The following is a 20,272-nucleotide window of genomic DNA, read 5'->3' as shown; positions in this document are numbered from 1 at the left end:
ACAGTAAACACCACCGTATACCTCAGAATATTCTAAGAATTCTACGCACAATTGACAGATTACGAAAGGAGTACTGCTATTTCCAACAAGATGGGGCAACGTGCCACACCTCCAAATTGTCCATGGAGGGGATCAGTGCCATGTTTCCACACAACGATTAATCAACAAGGACTTGTCTCCGGACCTATACACATGCGATTTTTACTGTTGGGAAACCTGAAAGGGAAGGTGTATGCAAAAAATCCCCGTACCTTGCAGCAACTGAAGGGCGATATCATGCATACAGTGCGCAGCATTTCTCATGCAAAACTGCAAGCTGTCATTCGAAACATGTTATCCCGTATGCTAATGTGTCTTCAGGTTAATGGTGACCACTTTCAACATCCGTTGTAAACAGTAAGTAGATGTATCATTATTATTTCAAATGTACTGTACATATTGTATACTGATCGGAACAAGGCTAGTTTTTCATGCTGCACCCTGTATAATGTTAAAAAGTCCCACACCATGACCATGTGGTGTAAGGCATCAGTCTTCGGGCTTGGGCTACGGGACACATGCTGGTTCAGTTTTCTTGAGGAAAGCGTAACAACTGTTCCGAGATTTCGGCCAGTGTATGTTACAGAAATTGGGGAGCAATGAATGTACAGCGTAACCTAGTCATGGAAAACCTACATCAATGACTGGGATTCGTTGTGATGACCACGCATCACCACTTAACTGGTTGGATGTTCTCCAACCTCTGCTGAAGCATGTCGGAGTGAGGCCAGTAGTCGGTAGGTAAGCCCTGGCCTTCACAGGAACGAACTATAATTTGTCTAATGAAAGACAGCCTTGTATCTCTTACATTACTTCTGTGGTATATAAAAAGGCATTTCAGTGTTAAAATGGTGAATGTAACCCTAAATTTGATTTAAAAAACTACTTATTACTCAAAATAAATATTTCCCTTCTAATAGCACATTTATGTAGTTGTAGTGTTAAGTTTATTCCTGTGTCAAGAAATTCATTTTTGCTTCTCATACATTTACAGCATTGCATAACTCGTGGGATACTTCAGAAAGTATCACATTGGTAAATTAACTCTAAATTTCACAAGGAGGGAGTAATGTTTGTGTGTATATATAATGCCCTTTTTGTGTATCTTGTTACTTTTGTACTTGATACAGAGTCTGATGAAGACCTTGCTAGAAGGTTGAAACGTTACGTTTAGTTTATGTTTTTAATAAAATAAATTACTGGCTTGGTCAGCATACTTAGTTTTTCATACACATCTAAGAGTTTATTTTCATTTTGCACTCCATTTCGTATCATTTCATGACAAGACATGGTAGGGAAATGGACCTCACACCTTACAGAAATATGATAAATAACATTACAGTGTGTTATTTCACCTTTTGTGTATCTGTCAAAAACAATATATACCTACCTCTAGGTATAAATCGTTCAAGTTGTATCACAATTCCATAACATTGTTAAATTTCACATGATCATTTCAAATCATGTTTTTGATTCTAAATTTTCTGTGCTTTGTTTTGCTAAAATACAGTGGCATGTAAGGTAACCTTTTCTTAAGGCAGCTTTCGGACTGTGACAAGTAACGTGTGTCATTAGGAAACAAATCTGCAGGAATAAATGCAATCTTTCTTACCAAAGTGACATGACAAGCTGCACATGTCACTTCCATGCACCCTGACTGAGCCATTTTCACAATATTGTGCATTGCCACCGCGGTCTGTTGGTCGTTCATGCACAGTTTATGTTTTTATAACAAACTGAAAGTGGCCGTGTCACTTTGATTTGTAACCATGTGACACTTTTGACTTGTTGCCTGTCATGTCAGATTAAAAGCTGCCTTAGTATTTCATGGGTAGCTCATTTTTTGTACTTCTTTCTTTCAAGGATCCAATTTATGTGCTGGAAAATAACATTCCTATAGACTCCAGCTACTACCTGGAAAATCAGCTGTCCAAACCACTTATTCGAATCTTCGAACCTATTCTTGGAGATAAAGCAGAATCCTTGTTGCTAAGTAAGTTCCAGTGTAATGTAGATTTTTATGAAAAACTTTGTGGTATTTTATGATTCTGTATGGCAGAATAAGTGAATTTGTGTGTGTGGGTTTATAGTATCAGTTCTATTGCAGGGTTTTAGTTAAAATATTGTTATCACAATGTTAATGATTATTCTCTTATTTGGTAATTACATATGAAGAATATTATTTTCATGTACTTTGCACTGTACCATACATGGGTGTAACTTTGCTCGTCTTGGAGACACTTCCAACATTGCCAAAATAGCATTTGTAACAACCAGGAGCCAATGTTGAGCTCTCATTCTCAAAAAGAATTTCAAGATGAAAAATTGTAAAAGATATAAGAAATTGTTGTTTGGATGACAGATAACTTGTAAATAATGCACGCAATTGAAGGGTATAAGAATGGTTGTAAACTTTCGTTTGTTTAACGTCACTTCGAACTTTCAGTTATTCGCAAGAAATTCACCAAAATCTTTTGGTCACAAGGCGACATGTAGTTATTACGCGAATATAGTATATATGTTGAGAAATGTTCTGAAATATAGAAATAATATGTAAAAATAATGAAAATATGCACCAGAACATAATATTTATCCAAATATGGAAAATAAAAACTGAATTTTTCGAGTCTAGATGCCATGATGTGCAAAGATAATACAAAATATAACTGTTTTAGTTTCATACATAAATATGTACAGTATTTACATATAAATCGTTCCCTGCGCATTACTTTGATCCTCAGGTCACAGGAGATTAACAAAAGTGCTAATAACTTGTAAATTTTAGTAAACCTGAAAATTTTCAGGTCAGAGACCCCCACCCCTGCCAGGTTACACATATACCATAAAAGCGGATAGAGAGATTGGAGTAGGGGCCCCACACATCAATATCAGGCAGACTCGAGGAGATGTGATCAGCACTATGCTTCAGTTGCCTTTACCCACACCCCAGAGCTGCTGTATACAGGAAGATCAACATGAAAAGTCCAGCCTTAGGTCAACCTGGGTCCTTTGCATAGCAGTCAGATACCCTACTAACTGGACAGCTATTTTTGTGCTTGTAAAATCATAGTTACAAAACACAAGAGTTATGTAACGCCTTCAAATTAAACACAAAATTAGAAATTAAAGATCTGTAAATTTGCTAATAAATGTACAGGAAAGAGATTTCTTCGAAAAACTGGCATTTCTTATTCATCACTGTTGCTATAGGTCTCGTGCCACGCCACAACTTGAGCTCTGGGGAGAAAGTTGACCGCAGAGCCAGTGCCAACGCTCATAATGAGTTCTCCGCCCTTCAAAAGCAGTGTTTGCAACCCCATGAATTTCTTGCTATTCCCAATATATGTTACCAGAATGCCTGATAACAAAGAGCATTTCTTAGCAAAGCTATATATACACCCTATGTTATTTTAATTAACAAAAAAAGTACATCGACCTTCTAGCCTATTAGAGCCATGTTTGCTTTGTACACTCCTTCCTCCCCCCCCCCCCATTTCCTTCTCTCTCCTTTTCATAATGGAAGTTATTGGGTTAAAATGTCTGTCCATTCCTCTGACATCATCAATGTGTATATACGTTATGACAGGGCTCGAAAAATCCCGGTCACCATGGCGACTAAAAATTTCAGCCTGGCGACTGATCTTTTGCTGTAATATGTACGAAATTTTGATGATTCTAAGTTCAAATTGCAGTACAGCGTAACTTAGCAATTTTTTTTTTTTTTAATCAACGTTGTGAACATTCCAGAGTGTCAGTAATAATTTCTTACTCTTTGTCCCCCCAAAATCCCATTTCCGGTTTTCTTGAATGATTTAGCGATGTTTTGAATACCGTGATGCTCAGCTTCTTATACAAAGTGTTTCAAAAGTTGCACAACCCAAACTTTGAAAATGTATATCATGAAAACCGTACGAGATATTTACACCGGGTTTTCTGCATTATAAAGTCTCATCCATTGAGATATTTTTCAATGCTTAAAATTATCAGTTTTCTCCATACAGCAAATTTAGATAAATTAATAACTGGCAGAAGGCAGCGTTAACATTTTTCCAGAATTGCACTTTTGAATGAGAAAAATACGTAAGAAATTATCGAAGGGTCATAATTAGATGACTGATGCCATGTCAATCTGTCATTTGCAACCAATATTGCTCATGTGCAACATTTGATGGATTTTTTATTGGCGATTTTATGGGTTGGGTGAAAAAGTGCCATTTTTGGGATATTATATGGCACTGCTAGCAGGTCGAAATATTGTCAATAGACGCACGCCACATGTGCCTAAGTATTGGCTATACATGTACGTGAAAAATCATAAACCAAGATTTTGTGCCGAAATTGGACTCTTTGAGAGAATCCTTGTCGGCCTCTGGGTACACTGAATTCTCTTTGCTCACTTTCGACGCTACTATGCCTGTTCTTTTAATTGATTCAGCATGGCGTATTCTTTGGAGCAGCGTGTGTGCATTGCTGAAGAGTATTTTACTACTCATCCTTACACCCAGGTGCAAGAGGTTTTCCAAGAAAAATCCCCTGCTTGTGCTGTACCTCACAAAGCAACTGTTTTACAACTAGTCAAACACCAACAAATGATCCCACAAATTGTTAAGAGTTGGTATTATTATTGAAAATTAGGCACACACAAGATGTACTACGTAGAAATTTTTCAGCCAAAAATGCAGGCTCGACCAGGACTCGAACCTGAGTCTCTGGCATACCGTACGATTTCTCTAACCACTGAGCTGGCCTGGCCTTGCCTGATTTCTCGCTGTCGCTGTTCTACCTGTGTGGAATCGTCTCTGACAGTGCTACCGCAACGGGATCTGTTGCCTTTGAAACACAGTAGACTTCGACATTAATGCATTTTTCGCTGAAAATTTCTATGTAGTAGCTACATTTCCTGTGTGTGCCTGATCTTCAATAATTAACATCTCTACGCTGGGAGGAACCAGGCAACGTCGAAGTCTACTGTATTTCAAAGGCAACAGATCCCGTTACGGTAGCACTGGCAGAGAAGATTCCATGTATGTAAAACAGCGACAGTGAAAAATCAGGCAAGGCCTGGCCGGCTCAGTGGCTCAGTGGTTAGAACAATGGCACGGTATATCAGAGACCCGTGTTCGAGTCCTGGTCGAACCTGCATGTTTCGCTGAAAATTTCTACGTTGGTATATATTGTTGAAAATCAATTCTCAGATGATTTCAGCAAATTAACAATATTTTTAAAAAATAATGTAATTGCTTTTATTTGGATACATGCTAACATAAATGTATGAACCCAGTGATAGCGTACATGATTAGTTTAGTGCAGAAAACCTGGTGTGAATACCTCTTACGGTTTTCATGATATACATTTTAAAAGTTTGGGTTGTGCGACTTTTGAAACACTCTGTAGTATGCACAATTGCTAGTAGGTAGTTTCCTGGCGCCTGATTTGAGAGCTGGCGGCTAGCTTCGAAGAAAATTTTTCGAGCACTGCATTTGATGGTATTCTCGATATATATATTTTTTTTCACTAAGGGCCCGAAATATTTTACTTGCGGAAGGCCACAGGAAACTGCGCTACGTCGATGGTTGCCATTAGAAGCCTCCTATCTTTTCCACTTGGTGGTAGAGGCCTTATAACATCTTTTGTCACATTGCCACGTTTTGGCACCGTATGTTTCATGTAAATAGTACACGGCTCTTCCAGTGTTTCGGCAGTCATGAATATCTCTCACGACATCGGCACACATCACAATAAAATCTACTTTTTCCATCAAAACCTTCCTATTGGATTCAGTTCTTTAATAAGGAAAACAAAGATCATGTAAACATTTCCATAATGTGACCCCAAATCGAAAATTGATTGTTTCTCGCAACTTCTTTGATAGGTGTAGATACAGTATTGTCCACAATGTAAGAATCTCTTACAAGCCTTCTAATAACCCCTTTTTATGGTTTGTGACAGAGTGGTTAGTACAGTGCATTTCGACGTCATATGTTCCAGGTTCGAATGCCGGCCTGGGCATGGGTGTTCTCTGTGATTGTCCCTTCATCAGTTTCGTCATATCATCAGTCATCTACATCTTCGTGATTAGCCAAAAGTGGCAGAAAATCGAAGTAAAATAAATAAAATCAATCAATGAATTAATAACCCTTTTATCCAAATTGGATTGATTTGATTTATTTTACTTCACTTTTCTGCCACTTTTGGCTAATCGCGAAGAAGATGATGATGTGATGATATGACAAAACTGATAAAGGGACAATCACAAAAACACTACCATCTACAGGCCGGAATTCAAACCCAGGGCTCCTCGCATCGTAGTGTGCTGTGCTAACCACTCCACCACGGATATCGGCGAGTATCTTTGGAAATGATGCTTGCGCTTCTCCCACATTTCTTCTCTGGCTTCGTGCTGCAGAACCCCCTTTTGCCAAATTTTGCTGCACCAGCCTGTCTTTTTGTTGACAAAATCCATATAGCCCTTTCCAATTTCCCCAGAGCTCAAGTTGTCGCACGAGGCCTATAGAAATCAAAGATATATTATTTCTTAACACACAGGATAAGGTAGCAGCAGGAGAAAGTCTGGTTATACTGATCATTAGAGCCCAGAAGTTCATGCAGGCAAAAAGGCATTTATGATGTGGAAAATAGGCACAATAAACTGAAAAAAGTGCCAAATTCCAAGTCACTTATATCTAGGGAGCGAAAGTTGATGACCTATAGAATGTTTTTAAAAATGGGAAAAAATGACTAAAAATCCAAGAAATGACCATTAAATTTGTTAGTTTCAGGTTAAAGATTGAAATTAAAAGGAAATTAAACAAAATGCAATCTTGCTTTCAAAAAAAAGAAAAATGCACCAAATGATACTACATGCATTTCCCTGTGGGTCTCACCACCTGGAAGCCGTATGACCTGTCATCTGGGCAGCTCCCTCCCCTCCCCCTCGAACATCACAGCTTTCTCCAGAAAAAATTCATCGTCTGGCCAGGGTATTACCAGCCTCTACTTACCTTATCTTAAATCTAAATTTGCCCCCCACCCCCCAGACTGACACCTGGTAGTTTCCCCCGACGCAACAAAGACTGTCACCAGTTCAGCATTTTTTTGCTCGTAAGTTGCAATCCTGCGAGATATTTATAGGCCTATGTTCACCTTGGTGAAAAGACTCAAGAATATTACCAAAATGAAAGAAGTGACAAAATATGACGAAACAATACATCAAATATTGTGAAAAATGACGGCAAAATGCTGAAAATAGGGGAAAATGACCTAAAACCTGAAAATTGGCAAAAAATGCACTTTAAAATTACCTTTTTTTGTTTCTAGACTAAGTGTAATATTTTGTGTATTTAATGGGCATCGTGTCCGAGATGTCTGAAAAAAGATGACATTTTATCAACTTCCACATCCTACATAATTTCATTCAAAAAGTTAAAAATCTACATCTATGTTTTTCCTTTCATTTATTGTCTTGATTGCATATAACCACTAGGGTTTTTATTTTAATTATAAAGTTTTCAACATTCATAACCGTCTGTCAGAGAGAATTATTTTTCATAACAGAAAATGATCTCTACTTTGCCAGAAGTAATTGAACCATAAGTGAAACAGGTTATTGTAACCTGATTCATATTGTCAAGAAAAGATTTTCCACCTGTAAGAATATCACAAATTCTTTTCAATTTTTCCAATTCCACATTTGCACTCATTACATATTTCCACTTTTCTGCAATGGCTAACTTTTTCTCCTGGCACTTCCATTAGCTGCTGCACCAATTCCTCGAAGACTCATGGATGCTGTAAGAGTTTCACCTATTTTTCCCAGCATTGTAATTGTCTCTGGCAACATCATAATGTACTAATTAATAACATTTTTGCGAGAAAAATAAGTTACATACATTTTTTTTAAATTCAAATTTCATTGATAATTTTGATAATTGCCAAAAAAGGCATTAGAATTAAAAATAGGCCATAGGGTACAAAATAGGCAAAATGAAAAGGCTTCTAAAACATTAGCAAAAACATAAAAAATGTTATGTCAAGGAAAAATTATCAATAAATTAAAGCTCACGCTAGTGTGCATCTGTGCGTAAGTTATGCCCAAAGTTCAGTCTGTGACACAAAAAGCCCTTGTTTGGTGTCATATGATGTCTAATTTTTACCGTGGTTTCGGATCTGTTTATTACGAGAATTCTTATTTTAGTAAGAAAGGAGCATGACTGAATGCAAAAAGTAAGACCCAAATTGCATTGGCAACCATTTTACCTGTTGCCGTTTCTTTATTATAAAGTACAGACCTACACATTGGTCAGTTTGGCTGAGTTACTAACCCTCTTGGGTTTACTGGGGGTTGGTTACTCTGTCAGTTGAAAACGAATGCCCATGAAAGGATGTAGGCTTTGAGATTTTAATTGGTGAGTTTGGCACTTATATTTTGAAAATGATTAATTTGACCAATTGAGTACAATGAGTATATTATAGGCATTTTACCAGGCCCGAAGCCAGGCTGGGCACTGCCACCAGCCCCCTTGACGTGAGGTAAAACTATTTGGTATTCTAATTTGTTTGCAGTGAAGAGTGAAAATGTAGACAGCAGATATTATTTGGCTCACAACTTCGATGAAAGATAAATTCACAGAACATGAACAGTCGTTCAATCTTCTTTATGAGCCGAAGTCTAAGTAGGAGCAAGTATTTAGAAGATTCTCTAGACCAGTGGTTCCCAAAGTGTGCACCGCACCGCCCTGGGGATCTGTGGCTAACTTGCAGGGGAGCAGCGAAATGTTCCAATATTTTCACAGAAATGATATGATTTTTCTAAATATGTGCTTATTTAGTACTTTTTACACAAGATGTTTCTGAATTTGAAGCAACCCAACCACACTAACTTAGCGTTGCAAATGCTAGATAGGCCAACATTCTGACTTGGGCGCCGTGGAAAAATCTTGAAATACTAAAGGAGCCATGAAACTAAAAAGTTTGGGAATCCCAGTTCTAGACCAGAAATTTCTTCCAGAGGGGAGCTTCTCAATCTGTAATTTCCCTGCCCCTGTTGCAGCCTCTCGTTTTACAGAAATCTGTGACTTCGATGTCATCATTCACATTCCTTCCACATCTGCGTCAAAAATGTCAATAGATCCCAAGTTTTGGGAACCAAAGGGAGTTTTATTGCGTCGGCTGGGGGTGGAATGACGGTAGGCACTATGATTGAAGTGGATTTTGTTAATTTTTTCTTGTATGATATATTTAATTGTGTCATCAAAAATAGTATGGAGTGTGGATTAAGGGATGGTGTCACTACCAGTCAATTAACACTGCAAGAGATGGTTTAAAAGATATACAAATACTAGTTTCTTCTAAATTTTATATTTTACAATACATTAAGGACGCAGACACACATAATTTACCTTCATTTAATACTGAAACTTTAGAAAAATGAACTTTGTTTAAGGCTCCCTGATAAGCTGTGAGCCCCTCCTGGAGATCAATTCTGGCTACGGGCCTGCATTTTACATGGGATTTAGCAGGACAGCAGTTAAAGAAGCATTGGATTCTTAGAAGAGTGACTTTAAGTTTCATTCATTTGATGTTGGCTGCAGGAGCACAAGCACATATAAATACATTGTTTTATTTCATAAGAAGCAAGAATGTCATAGCAAAGTTCTATTTTGAAATTTGTAAGTATTAAATGAATAGAAATGAAAAACAGTGGAAATGACCATGATTATAACAATTTTGTGGCAGATACCGGTGGATGAAGTTTGAGTGTGGCAACAAAGCACGTTCAATGCGAATTCAGAACAATACTGGCTCAAGAGCTGAACATTTCGAAAATGTCGATGTCTCGTGTGCTCCGAAGTGACCTACGACTCCGTGCTTATCGGCAAAGTACTGGTCACTTCCTCACTCCATAGCTTAAGGTCCAGACGGAGCAGAAAACAAAAAGTCTCCTTCAGCGTTACGCAAATGGTGGCCACAGGAGGATCCTTTTCACGAACGAAAAAATCTTCATGATTCAAGAGTCTTACAATCGTCAAAACGACCGTGTTTATGCCTTGACACCCCAGGAAGCTCTTGAGAAGAGAACATGCCATGGATCCTCAGAGGCCATCATCCCGCCTCAGCGATGGTTTGGTGGGGGGTTTCGTACGATGGCACAACTGACCTCCACTTCTGTGAACATGGTGTGAAAACATCTGCAAAAGTGTACCAAGCGACAGTGTTGAAGCCACTTGTGAAATCGTTGACTCGCACCATGTTCAACAATGAGCCGTGGAGCTTCCAGCAGGACTCAGCACTGGCCCACAAGGCAAAGACCACACAGGAGTGGCTTCAGAAGAATGTGCCTGATTTCATTGCTCCAGCAGCCCTGACCTCAGCCCATTGGACTACAGGTTGTGATCCGTTTTGGAGGGCATGGTCTGAAGGAAGAGACATCCAAACCTTGCAAGTCTGAAGCATTCTTTTGTGAAGGCCGTGGCAGACTTTCCCCTCGAGACTATGCATGCTGCAATGGATGACTGGCCTCAGAGACTTCGGGCCTGTGTGAAGGCCAGAGGTGGCCATTTTGAACAGTGATTGGTTCTCTGTGTTGGCAAGACCTGTACCTTTGTAACATCCAAATATTAATACACTAGCTTGCTCACTGTGCCTGTAGTTCATTATTAACTTTGTAACAGAATTTATGATATGACTAGGTAATTGACATAGTATTAAGTTTATTCCTGTGTAAAGGAGGCAATTTTTCTTTCTCCAAGATTTACATCAGAATTCATCAATTTCCTGTGATTTACATAACTCTCAGGATAGTTCAGTCTTCAGGAAGTTTAATGGATTGATTTGGTCCGTTTTACTTTGCATTTCTACCATTTTTTAGGCTAATCACATAGATGAGCATGAGATATGATGAAATTTGATGAATCTGCACTCACAAAGAATGCCCATGCCAGGATTCAAACCTAGAACCCCCTGAAACTTCAGAAACTGTTGCATCAGTAAATCAACTCTAAATTTATGTTCAAGAGTTTATTTTGCAGAAGATTTTGTATCATTCTGTAATGAAACATGGTAGGAATATTCACTTCACCTTTCAAAAACATGAGAAATGAACATTATAGTGTATTATTTCACATTCAGCTTTTCCAGCTAGAACAAAATATACATGCCTCTACACAGGGGTAGAAAAATACAGGAAGCGTAGGCGCCATGCCACCTGAAAATTATCACCTGGAACCTGAACTTTAATTTAATATATATAATGGGGTTGGTTTATATAATTAAATGAGAATAAGAAGCATGCAATTATAAATTTTCGCACTGTTGCTAGCCGAATTCTAAAATCTGTAGCGATATGGTAGAGTTGGTCATGTAATAGAATGTATTGCATCGTTATTGATGCTGTTACTGGTATAGCTCTCTTTACAAAGGCCACTCTGGTGCAAGAATTAATTACTTTTAGTTCAATCTTGTATTAATAAATGTTTTAACCCCAACTTACCTGATGGGTGTTCTGTGAGTCCCACTATCTCCATTTTTTATTTTTTAAACTGAAAATTTTTATAAAAAATTGATGATAAATTACAATAGTTCCCTAGAATATTCCCAATATTTCTGTATTACTTTTGTTCATAAGGACATAAATGTAATAAGAGGCAAAATGCACTTAGTGGACCTATCAGGAGTCATCTTTGAATGCGTGTGATTCGAGACACTCATGTCAGTGATTGGTTGGTAATGATGGTAATTTTTGTACTTATTATAATTAATAAAGAACCATATATAATCAATAAAGGAAGCAGGGAATCAATAACAAAATTGTTTCTTGAATTCAAGTGATAAAGAAAAGTGGGGGCAAGTGAGCCACATCCCCCCTTCCTGCTCAGCTAGTAAGTTTCTTGTATGGAACGGGTAAGCTAGGATTAAGACCACGTTTCAAAATCTGCAGCTTTATCTTAGTTAGTGATTTATGGCTTTCTTAGCCCATATGTGAGAGAGAAAGTTAAAAATAGTGCCTCCCGAGAAAAAGGGACTGGCACCTGAATTATTCTTAGTTTTGTCTATCCCTGCCTCTACACATAGATACTGTAGGTGACGTTATAATTTGTTGTTTCGTTGCAGGAGGGGACCACACAAGAACAAAGGCTGTCGTGACGTCCCGTGTTGGTGCACTGTCTGCCTTCACTCGCCGCAAGGAAACTTGTATCGGATGCAAGTCCGTGCTGCCAGGAGACGGGGACACAGCCGTGTGCAAGCATTGCGTTCCGAACGAATCCAAGATTTACCAACAGGAGCTGGATCGTTTGTGCGAACTGGAGGGTCGGTTTGCCAGGCTGTGGACCCAGTGTCAGAGGTGCCAGGGAAGTCTACACGAAGAAGTGCTCTGCACCAGGTAATATGAAGCTTTCAATTTAAGACAAACAATTGTGTTTTGCAATTTTGTGCAGTATAACAAAATGAAGCCTTATTTCCTTATAATTTGGTGCACACAGGAGATGTGTCATGCAGAAATTTAAGCGAAAACAGCGGCTCCACCAGAACTCAAAATTTTATTGCAGGTTGGGGTCCAGGACATTGATAGAATGTCAGAAGTAGAAATAATAATAACAGTAATTATCATCATCCTGGCTATTATTATTCAGTGTCCCGCACCGTGGCCGTGCGGTCTAAGCCATCATGCTTTGTGCCTGGCTATGGGATACACACACGTTCGAGTCTCCTGAGGGAAGCGTAACAACTTTTCTCCTGAGATTTTGGCCTGTGTATGGTACCGGTGGCCATCCAACATCATTAGGAAATTGGGGAGCTCCGAATAAGTAGCATAACCTGGTCATGGAAACCTACAACAATGACTGGGGGTTCGTTGTGCTGACCACACCATCCTGTATCTGGTTGGATGATCTTCCATCTCACAGGTGGGTGTGAGGGCAGCAGTCGGTAGGTAGACCCTGATATTATTATATCAAATTCACATTATTCTTGTATGTACGTCTTGCTTGCACTGTATTTTTCTTGCAGTTTACGGTACTTACTGTGCTGTCAATTCAACTGAAACAAGCAATTTATTATTATTATTTATGTATTATGTTCACACATTGTAATATTATTCACAAGATTGATTGCATAAGTGCTTCATTATGCTTTTGTTAAATTCTTTCCATTGCTGTAACTGTAACATTATGCAAACTAGAAATAAATGTCTGATGAAGGGAGAATGTGTTCTCCCAAAACGTAACAGCAAACATTGTGTTTATGAGCTTGTATATATCATATTGATTTAAGTCTTCTCCTCATCATACAATGTAATGGTTTTCATCTTTTTCAGTCGAGATTGTCCCATCTTCTACATGAGGAAGAAGGTGCAAATAGACTTAAGTAGCCAGGACAAAGTTCTACAAAGGTTTGGCATCCCTACGTGGTGAAGAGAATATATGCACAGAGATTTCATGATAAATTATAAGTTGTTTTTTTTTTGTTTTTTTTTTTTTTAAAGAAAGAAAGAAACTGAGAGTAGCACAATTTCTGTCCATTGATCTCAGAGGATGTCAAGTTTTAGATTTTAAAGTAAATGTGCACAGTTTCAAGTTAAACTTTTCTACCTGATGTGGCAGTTTGGCATGTTTTAAGTCTAACTTTGGCCAACAGTTGAATTATTGTCTGTTGAAATAAGGAAGTTTCACAATTAGAAAAATAAGCGCTTGTAAGTAGTTGCTTTATTCTTATTGTTTGTTGTTGCAAGTACACTTGTCTCATGTTTTGAAATGTGTTTAATTTTGATTAACTCCCATGTTTATGTATGTATGATGCATTACGTCTGTGCAAAGTTCATTTAAAAAGTTCTGTTTTCAGTAACAGATTGAACAGGATTTATTTCATCCAGTCAGAATTCAGGAAGAACGTGATGTATGTTTGTCACAAGCGGAAACTTATGTTTGAAAGTTAACAAATGGACAAAGACTACTATGTAATAAAAACATAACAAATTGGTATTAGATGCCACTAAAAAATAACAAAGAACTACTCACTCGGCCCTGTTTCCAAGGCTACAGACTTTCCAAGAAGTTTAATATTTAAAAAATGACCCACAATATTGGTTAAATGGTAAAATTAGAGCTTGGCTTATACCACATGCCAACATCATAATACAATGATGTAGAATAACAACATTACAACATTCCATTATTATAATAAATGGTAAAATGTTGGAAAGGTTAAAATAAGAAGGTTGAACAATGGCAGCAAGCTGATGAATGCTCTGTAATCATGTGGTTAATCAGTAGAGGCATGCAAATTTCGTTTTTGACGAAAACACGAAATATGAAATAACATGCTGTAATATTCATTTTTCATGTTTCTGAAAGGTCTGAGGTGCATTTTGTGACCATGTTTTGTTACGAAATAATGCGAAATGAACTGCAAAATGCGAAATTGACTCTTAAACACGAAATTTACCGTTTATATACCGACGTGACACTTTCTGAAGTCTGAAGTATCCTGTGAGTTATGCAATTCACGGAAAATTGATTAATTCTGCTGTAAATATTTGAGAAGCAAAAATGAACCCCTTTATGCAGGAATAAACTTAATAGTCTGGTAACTACATAAATGTGCTATTAGAAGGGATAAGTTTATTTTGTGCAATAAGTGCAGTTTTTAAATCAAATTTAGGATTATATTCACAATTTTAAAACCAAAATGTCATTTTATATAGCACTTTTGATGTGATTATTCACCGCTATAACACCGAAATTTTATTTTATTTATCGCTTTTGAACCCAAAATCGACTCTGTTTTTGTACCAAAATTTTGCTTTTTTATTTACCAAAAATATGTGCCTCTATTAATCAGGTTTCTTTATGCATCTGCACACCCTGCTTTTTTCTGTCATAATTGGATTTTATGTACTAGAAATTTATCAGGTTTTCCCGACAGTCTGGTCTTTATCCTTCACCTGTTTTTGTTAACTTCAAAATATAAGATTCCGTTTGTGATGTTACGTTTACATTTTCATAATTAATTGCAATGTTATGTCACTTCAAATTCCCAAAAATGAATGAGAAGGAGTCATTGTGGTCGTTCAGCAATTCTTGTACATTCGAACACTATGGTATGGTGAGATAACCCAGTATCGGCCACTAATATTCACATATCCATTGGACCTATTGTAATAAAAATGAAACAAATGTTAAAATGTAAAAGAAGTATATTGGGGGGGGGGAATGTAATTGCTTTTTCTCTGGTTATTCAGACATTCAAGAAATGATTATTATTTTTTTCAACTTATACTTTGTAATTTAACCCTGCGTTAGATACATACATCATTTTCTGTAACATATTTATGCACCTGTTGCCCAACCCTTTAACTATCCATTAAGTTATGAAATACACTACACGTGCATGCTGAAGGTTCTTTCTTCAAAGATCAGCTGCACTTTGTAAGTGACGTAACACGACAAAGTTAATGTGAGTCGCATACTTGAGAGACAGTTGTTCCCCATATGCCTAAATATGTAAGAACAGAAGCAGTGTCATGTGTTCTTTTGGTCACGTGGTCACTTTTATTGTCACTTTCATCACTAACACTTACCTGTGTGTCCTTCCTCACAGACCCATTTCCATATAACATCTGAATCTCCTGTGTGCTCTTGTCTTTCTCAATTTGGTATTTTTCTCCAGTGTTACACTTTCCTCCAGGGGGGGATCTTCACAGGGTGGAATATCGTAGGCATCAAATTATATTTTTACAGTGTCCCTTGCCTCTGATATGTAATTAACTTAAATTAAGTGTAATTAGATATAATTAACTAGCCCCATCTAGTTCTTTGCACCGAAGCGTCTAGTTGGTTACATGGTGCAACACAGAGTCGTCTAGTTCGTTGATTTGGAGTTAAGTAGTGTATTTGGTGTCTTCAACGTTTGTCGGTGTATGGTCACGTGGTGCATGATAACTAATCAAATGACCGTTTAAAGCAGCAGACAGGCATTTGTTGAATCGTCTGAACTCGAACACCACTTTCTACTTCGTTAAACATCATTTCCTTGCACCACCCTGACACTGAATACACCTGCACTGCACCGAGTGTCAAAAAGTGCAGCCAACTAGACGCTACTATGAAAAAGTCCGAAAAAGTATGTTTTATAATGAATTAAAGTGAAAGTGAGCATGGTTGCCAAATTTCTTAGCTATTGTGTGAATGCTATGCCAGGCTATTGAAATTCTTTTGGGTGTGAGCTTTTTAATTTCCGGAGGAGATTTTCCCCACTGGGCCTCCCCTGAATCATCACTGTTTTTCTTGTTACGTATTTAGTCCCGCAAGCATGAGACTAACGTGTACGTATATTATTACATGGCTTAGAAGTACAGCAGCTAACCTTAGAGAAAAGAATGTTCAGCTACACAAAAGCACTCATGTGCCGTAATTCACAGTGTTGCAATCTCTCAATAAATATTGATGGGGGACACCTGTACCCCATGCAGCTAAGGGAGGTTTCATAAAATAAATTTGAAACTATGTCAGGGAATGTAGATTTTCAGCGAAAAAATGCACGCTCGACCAGGACTCGAGCCCGGGTCTCTGGCAATCCGTGCCATTGCTCTACCACTGAGCTACCGAGCCGGCCTGGCTTCCCCTGCATTTTCGCTGGCGCTGTTTTACCTGTGGTAAAATGCAGGGGAAGCCAGGCCGGCTCGGTAGCTCAGTGGTACAGCAATGGCACGGATTGCCAGAGACCCGGGTTCGAGTCCTGGTCGAGCATGCATTTTTCGCTGAAAATCTACATAGTACATCTCCTGTGTGCGCCTAATTTAATGGATATGTCAGGGAATGATTGTATTTAGTGTAAGAGTGTAAGGCAGGTTTCACACCGAAGTGCCAAGCATAAAAACCGCAAACCACAAAGTACATGCACCGGAATAGGCACTTGCCTTTTCATTCTGTAAAAACAGCATTCATTGTACACTCATGGACACTTCTGTGTTGTAATATTATCATTAGCTTTCAATGCAATTGTTACAATCCAGAAGTGGCCGCGACTGATATGTAATTAACTTAAATTAAGTGCATTACCAAGAGACCAAGGTAACCCTATTGAGAAAATGACCCAGTAAAAGTGTCATAGGCAGCTTGTGTCACTGTGGAATAATCATATGCATTTCTTTCTCAAGGTTCTTTTCCAAGTGACAAGTCTTGCTTGCTGCTTGTCATTTTGGTTTGAAATCTGCCTAAACATTTTCCTTTCAAAGAGATTGATCATTGAATTGCCTCAGTTTGTATTTTCAGTAATGAAGTGTGTTAGTTTTATCGGTGCATTGTATTTTTGTACAGTTTCTTCAGTATTAAACTAGAAAATAAATTGTCATACATTCCTTTTTATGTTTTCTTTTCAGCATGTACCTATTTTGTATAATATCAATATTATCAATCTTTGATTAGATTGATCTTGGCCAGGATAGGGACAGATGGAAGGCTTGTGTTCCCGCAGCTATAAACCTTTGGGTTGAATTTATGAATTATTTATTAACACCTTGTTTTAAATGGCAGAGTTAAGGCCGTACAAAGCCTTTTCTTCCACTCAACCATACATTTAAAATTATACATTCTTATATTATACACAAAGTACATTGTCATTTCACATAGGTCACACCCACCCACACACATACACACATGTCTTAACGTGCTGAATATAGCACATAAAATACAAAATATGTAATACACTAAATGCGAAATATGGATTACAAAATTTAAAATTGTATTTAAGTAACTGCAAGGTATTTTAAGACATCATTCCCTTTAGTCTGCTTGACAGGAGAAGATCGAATGAGTACTCTGAAGAGAGTGGCGAAAACGTCTGCTAAAGGAAGTGACAGAGCTTACTGTTCTAGTGCTTTCTGGGAACTGGTCCCACAGCCTTACAGCGGATATGGAGAAAGAGTTGGAGAAGAAGTTTTATCTGTGGATGGGGATAGAGAGCTGCGTGATCTGGTGTCGCAATCGTGGAATTCGTGAAGAAATTGGAAGCGAGAGAGGAGATAGGAAGGTGACTTGAGGTTGAGAACTTTGCAAAGTAAAATCAGAGCATGCAGCGTTTGTCTTTCTTGCATGCGTAGCCACCCCAATCATAGGTGGCCCCAATCTTTTAAATTAAAAATATATCATACGCAGGCATTTTCAACATACTGCAGATGTCTAGCTGACACACCTGTTAAGCTGGAATATGCTACATCACAATAATGTAAAGAGGTATTTAGTTATTACCAATCTTTGTGTTTACCTTTGCTAAGATGATAGGCATAACTTGCCCATCCCCAAAAGAATTTCAGGTTTATAAAATTCACAAGTTAGAGTACATGAGGAGTAAAATAATAATAAAGAACAATTTTTATGAGAAGGAAAAATTTTCGAGTCCCTTATCCTCAAAGTTAAGCTCCAAGTTAACACCTCTGTGTAGTTACAAGGCAGTAGTGACCCTCTCTGTTTAGCCAGCAGTCAAAATTACTAGGATTTCAAAGTGAACAGTGTCAGTTTTTCTGCAGTGGTCATGTGAAAAAAAATAATCATCATTGGTCGCACAGACCAGTATTTTGATCCATCGAATATTATTGTTTATACCCATTATTTGTCGAAACATTACAGGAGGGAGGAAATACTAAATTTAGTGACTTTCATTTGATTGTAATGAATAATGCTCGGAAGTCGATGACCTAATAAATCTCAAAAATACATGCCCAAAAAAATTTGAAAAATGATCTGAAAATACTTTTTGAGTAAAAAAAAAAACCTTTCAAATTAAAGCTTTATTTTTCATAAATTATGAGAGAGTACTTGAATATAATTTGATAAAATCTGCTGGTTGTCCATTTAAACGACCGAATCAAGGGGAAAAAAGCAATTATTTCAGTATGTAGTTTCTTTATTTTTACCTCAAGGTTACATAAAATATAATGAAATGTTTTCTGAGTAAGTCACGTTAACAGTAATCGGTAGAGGCACATATTTTTGGTAAATAAAAATCAAAATTTCGGTACAAAAACTGAGTCAATTTCGGGTTCAAAAGCGGTGAATAAAATAAAATATCGGTGTTATAGCGGTGAAAAATTGGATGAAAAGTGGTATATAAAAATACATTTTGGTTTTAAAACTGTGAATATAAATCCTAAATTTGATTTAAAAACTACTTATTCCACAGAATTAACATTTCACTTCTAATAGCACAATTATGTAGTTATCAAGAGTATTAAGTTTATTTCTGTGTAAAGGAGTCCATTTTTTCTTTTCCAACATCAACAGCAGAATTAATCAATTTTCCGGGAATTGCATAACTCTCAGGATAATTCAGGCCTCAGAAGGTGTCGCATCGGTGAATAAAACCTAAATTTCATGTTTAAGAGTTAATTTCGCTTTTTGCAGTTCATTTCGCATTATTTCGTGACAAAACATGGGCACAAAATGCATCTCACACCTTTCAAAAACATGAAAAATTAACACTACAATGTGTTTTTTCAAATTTCATTTTTTCGTCAAAAACGAAATATGCATGCCCCTAGTAATCGGCCATCATATGAAAATACAGTTGTGTTTCGTGTGCATCAGATTACACTTTTATTTAATATTGTGACTAATTTTATTTTAAAACCACAGAATAATAAGATGCCAACAAGAGAACCTCAAAGTATTTTAAGTTTGCTGGAGAAAAAATGAATTTACCACAATTAATTATTTAATCTATTGCCAAAGATTTCATTTAAAAAATACCGTACTTGTTAGGAAATTACAATATGTAAGTTATGCTAGCAAATGTATTTAAAATCCACGAAACAACAGTGGAGCAGCAAGGAAACCTGAGAAATGATAGCAAATGAACAAAAACGACAAAAAATAAAACTAAAAAAAGGCCATAATATGCAAAATAGAAACAAGAGATGTTTCTCTCAGGTGAGGATATAGATAAAGTTACGTGTGGCAGGTTCCTTTGGGGTAGAGGTTAAATTTGGTAGTGGTAACGTGGATCTGGAAGGAACAGGAAGTGACAAAAATTGGGTAGGTTTTGCTCATAGGGTGGTTGCATTTGTGAACAGGGGAGAATTGGTTGTGGGGTGAAGGGCATCCATGGTTGACCAAGCTTGGTGTAGGCGAAGTGGCTAACATTTCACATTAATTTGAGTATTTAACCCAGGGATTTCCAACCTTTTTACGTTCACAGCACTCTTGGAAATGAGATTAAAAACTTGGGAATCCCTTGTTATTTT

General features: G+C 37.4%; 1 protein-coding gene across 2 annotated transcripts in view; it reads left to right on the top strand.

Annotated features, from left to right (window-relative positions):
- Nucleotides 1-13,500, top strand: part of PolD1 (DNA polymerase delta 1, catalytic subunit) — a 362,058-nt gene extending 348,558 nt beyond the window's left edge. For both annotated transcript variants that reach the window (XM_083133794.1, XM_083133793.1), the window contains exons 19-21: nt 1,903-2,032; nt 12,148-12,418; nt 13,352-13,500. In XM_083133794.1, the coding sequence (XP_082989920.1) occupies nt 1,903-2,032; nt 12,148-12,418; nt 13,352-13,448 (498 nt within the window). In that variant the 3' untranslated portion in view covers nt 13,449-13,500. The remainder of the gene's footprint in view (nt 1-1,902; nt 2,033-12,147; nt 12,419-13,351) is intronic.
- The last annotated feature ends 6,772 nt before the right edge of the window (nt 13,501-20,272 follow it).

The sequence above is a fragment of the Lepisma saccharinum genome, chromosome 13 (genome assembly GCF_977018435.1).
Source record: "Lepisma saccharinum chromosome 13, izLepSacc3.1, whole genome shotgun sequence".
In the NCBI taxonomy this organism is placed as follows: domain Eukaryota; kingdom Metazoa; phylum Arthropoda; class Insecta; order Zygentoma; family Lepismatidae; genus Lepisma; species Lepisma saccharinum.
Note: the sequence above shows the minus strand (reverse complement) of the source record. Positions and strands in the feature narration are given on the sequence as shown.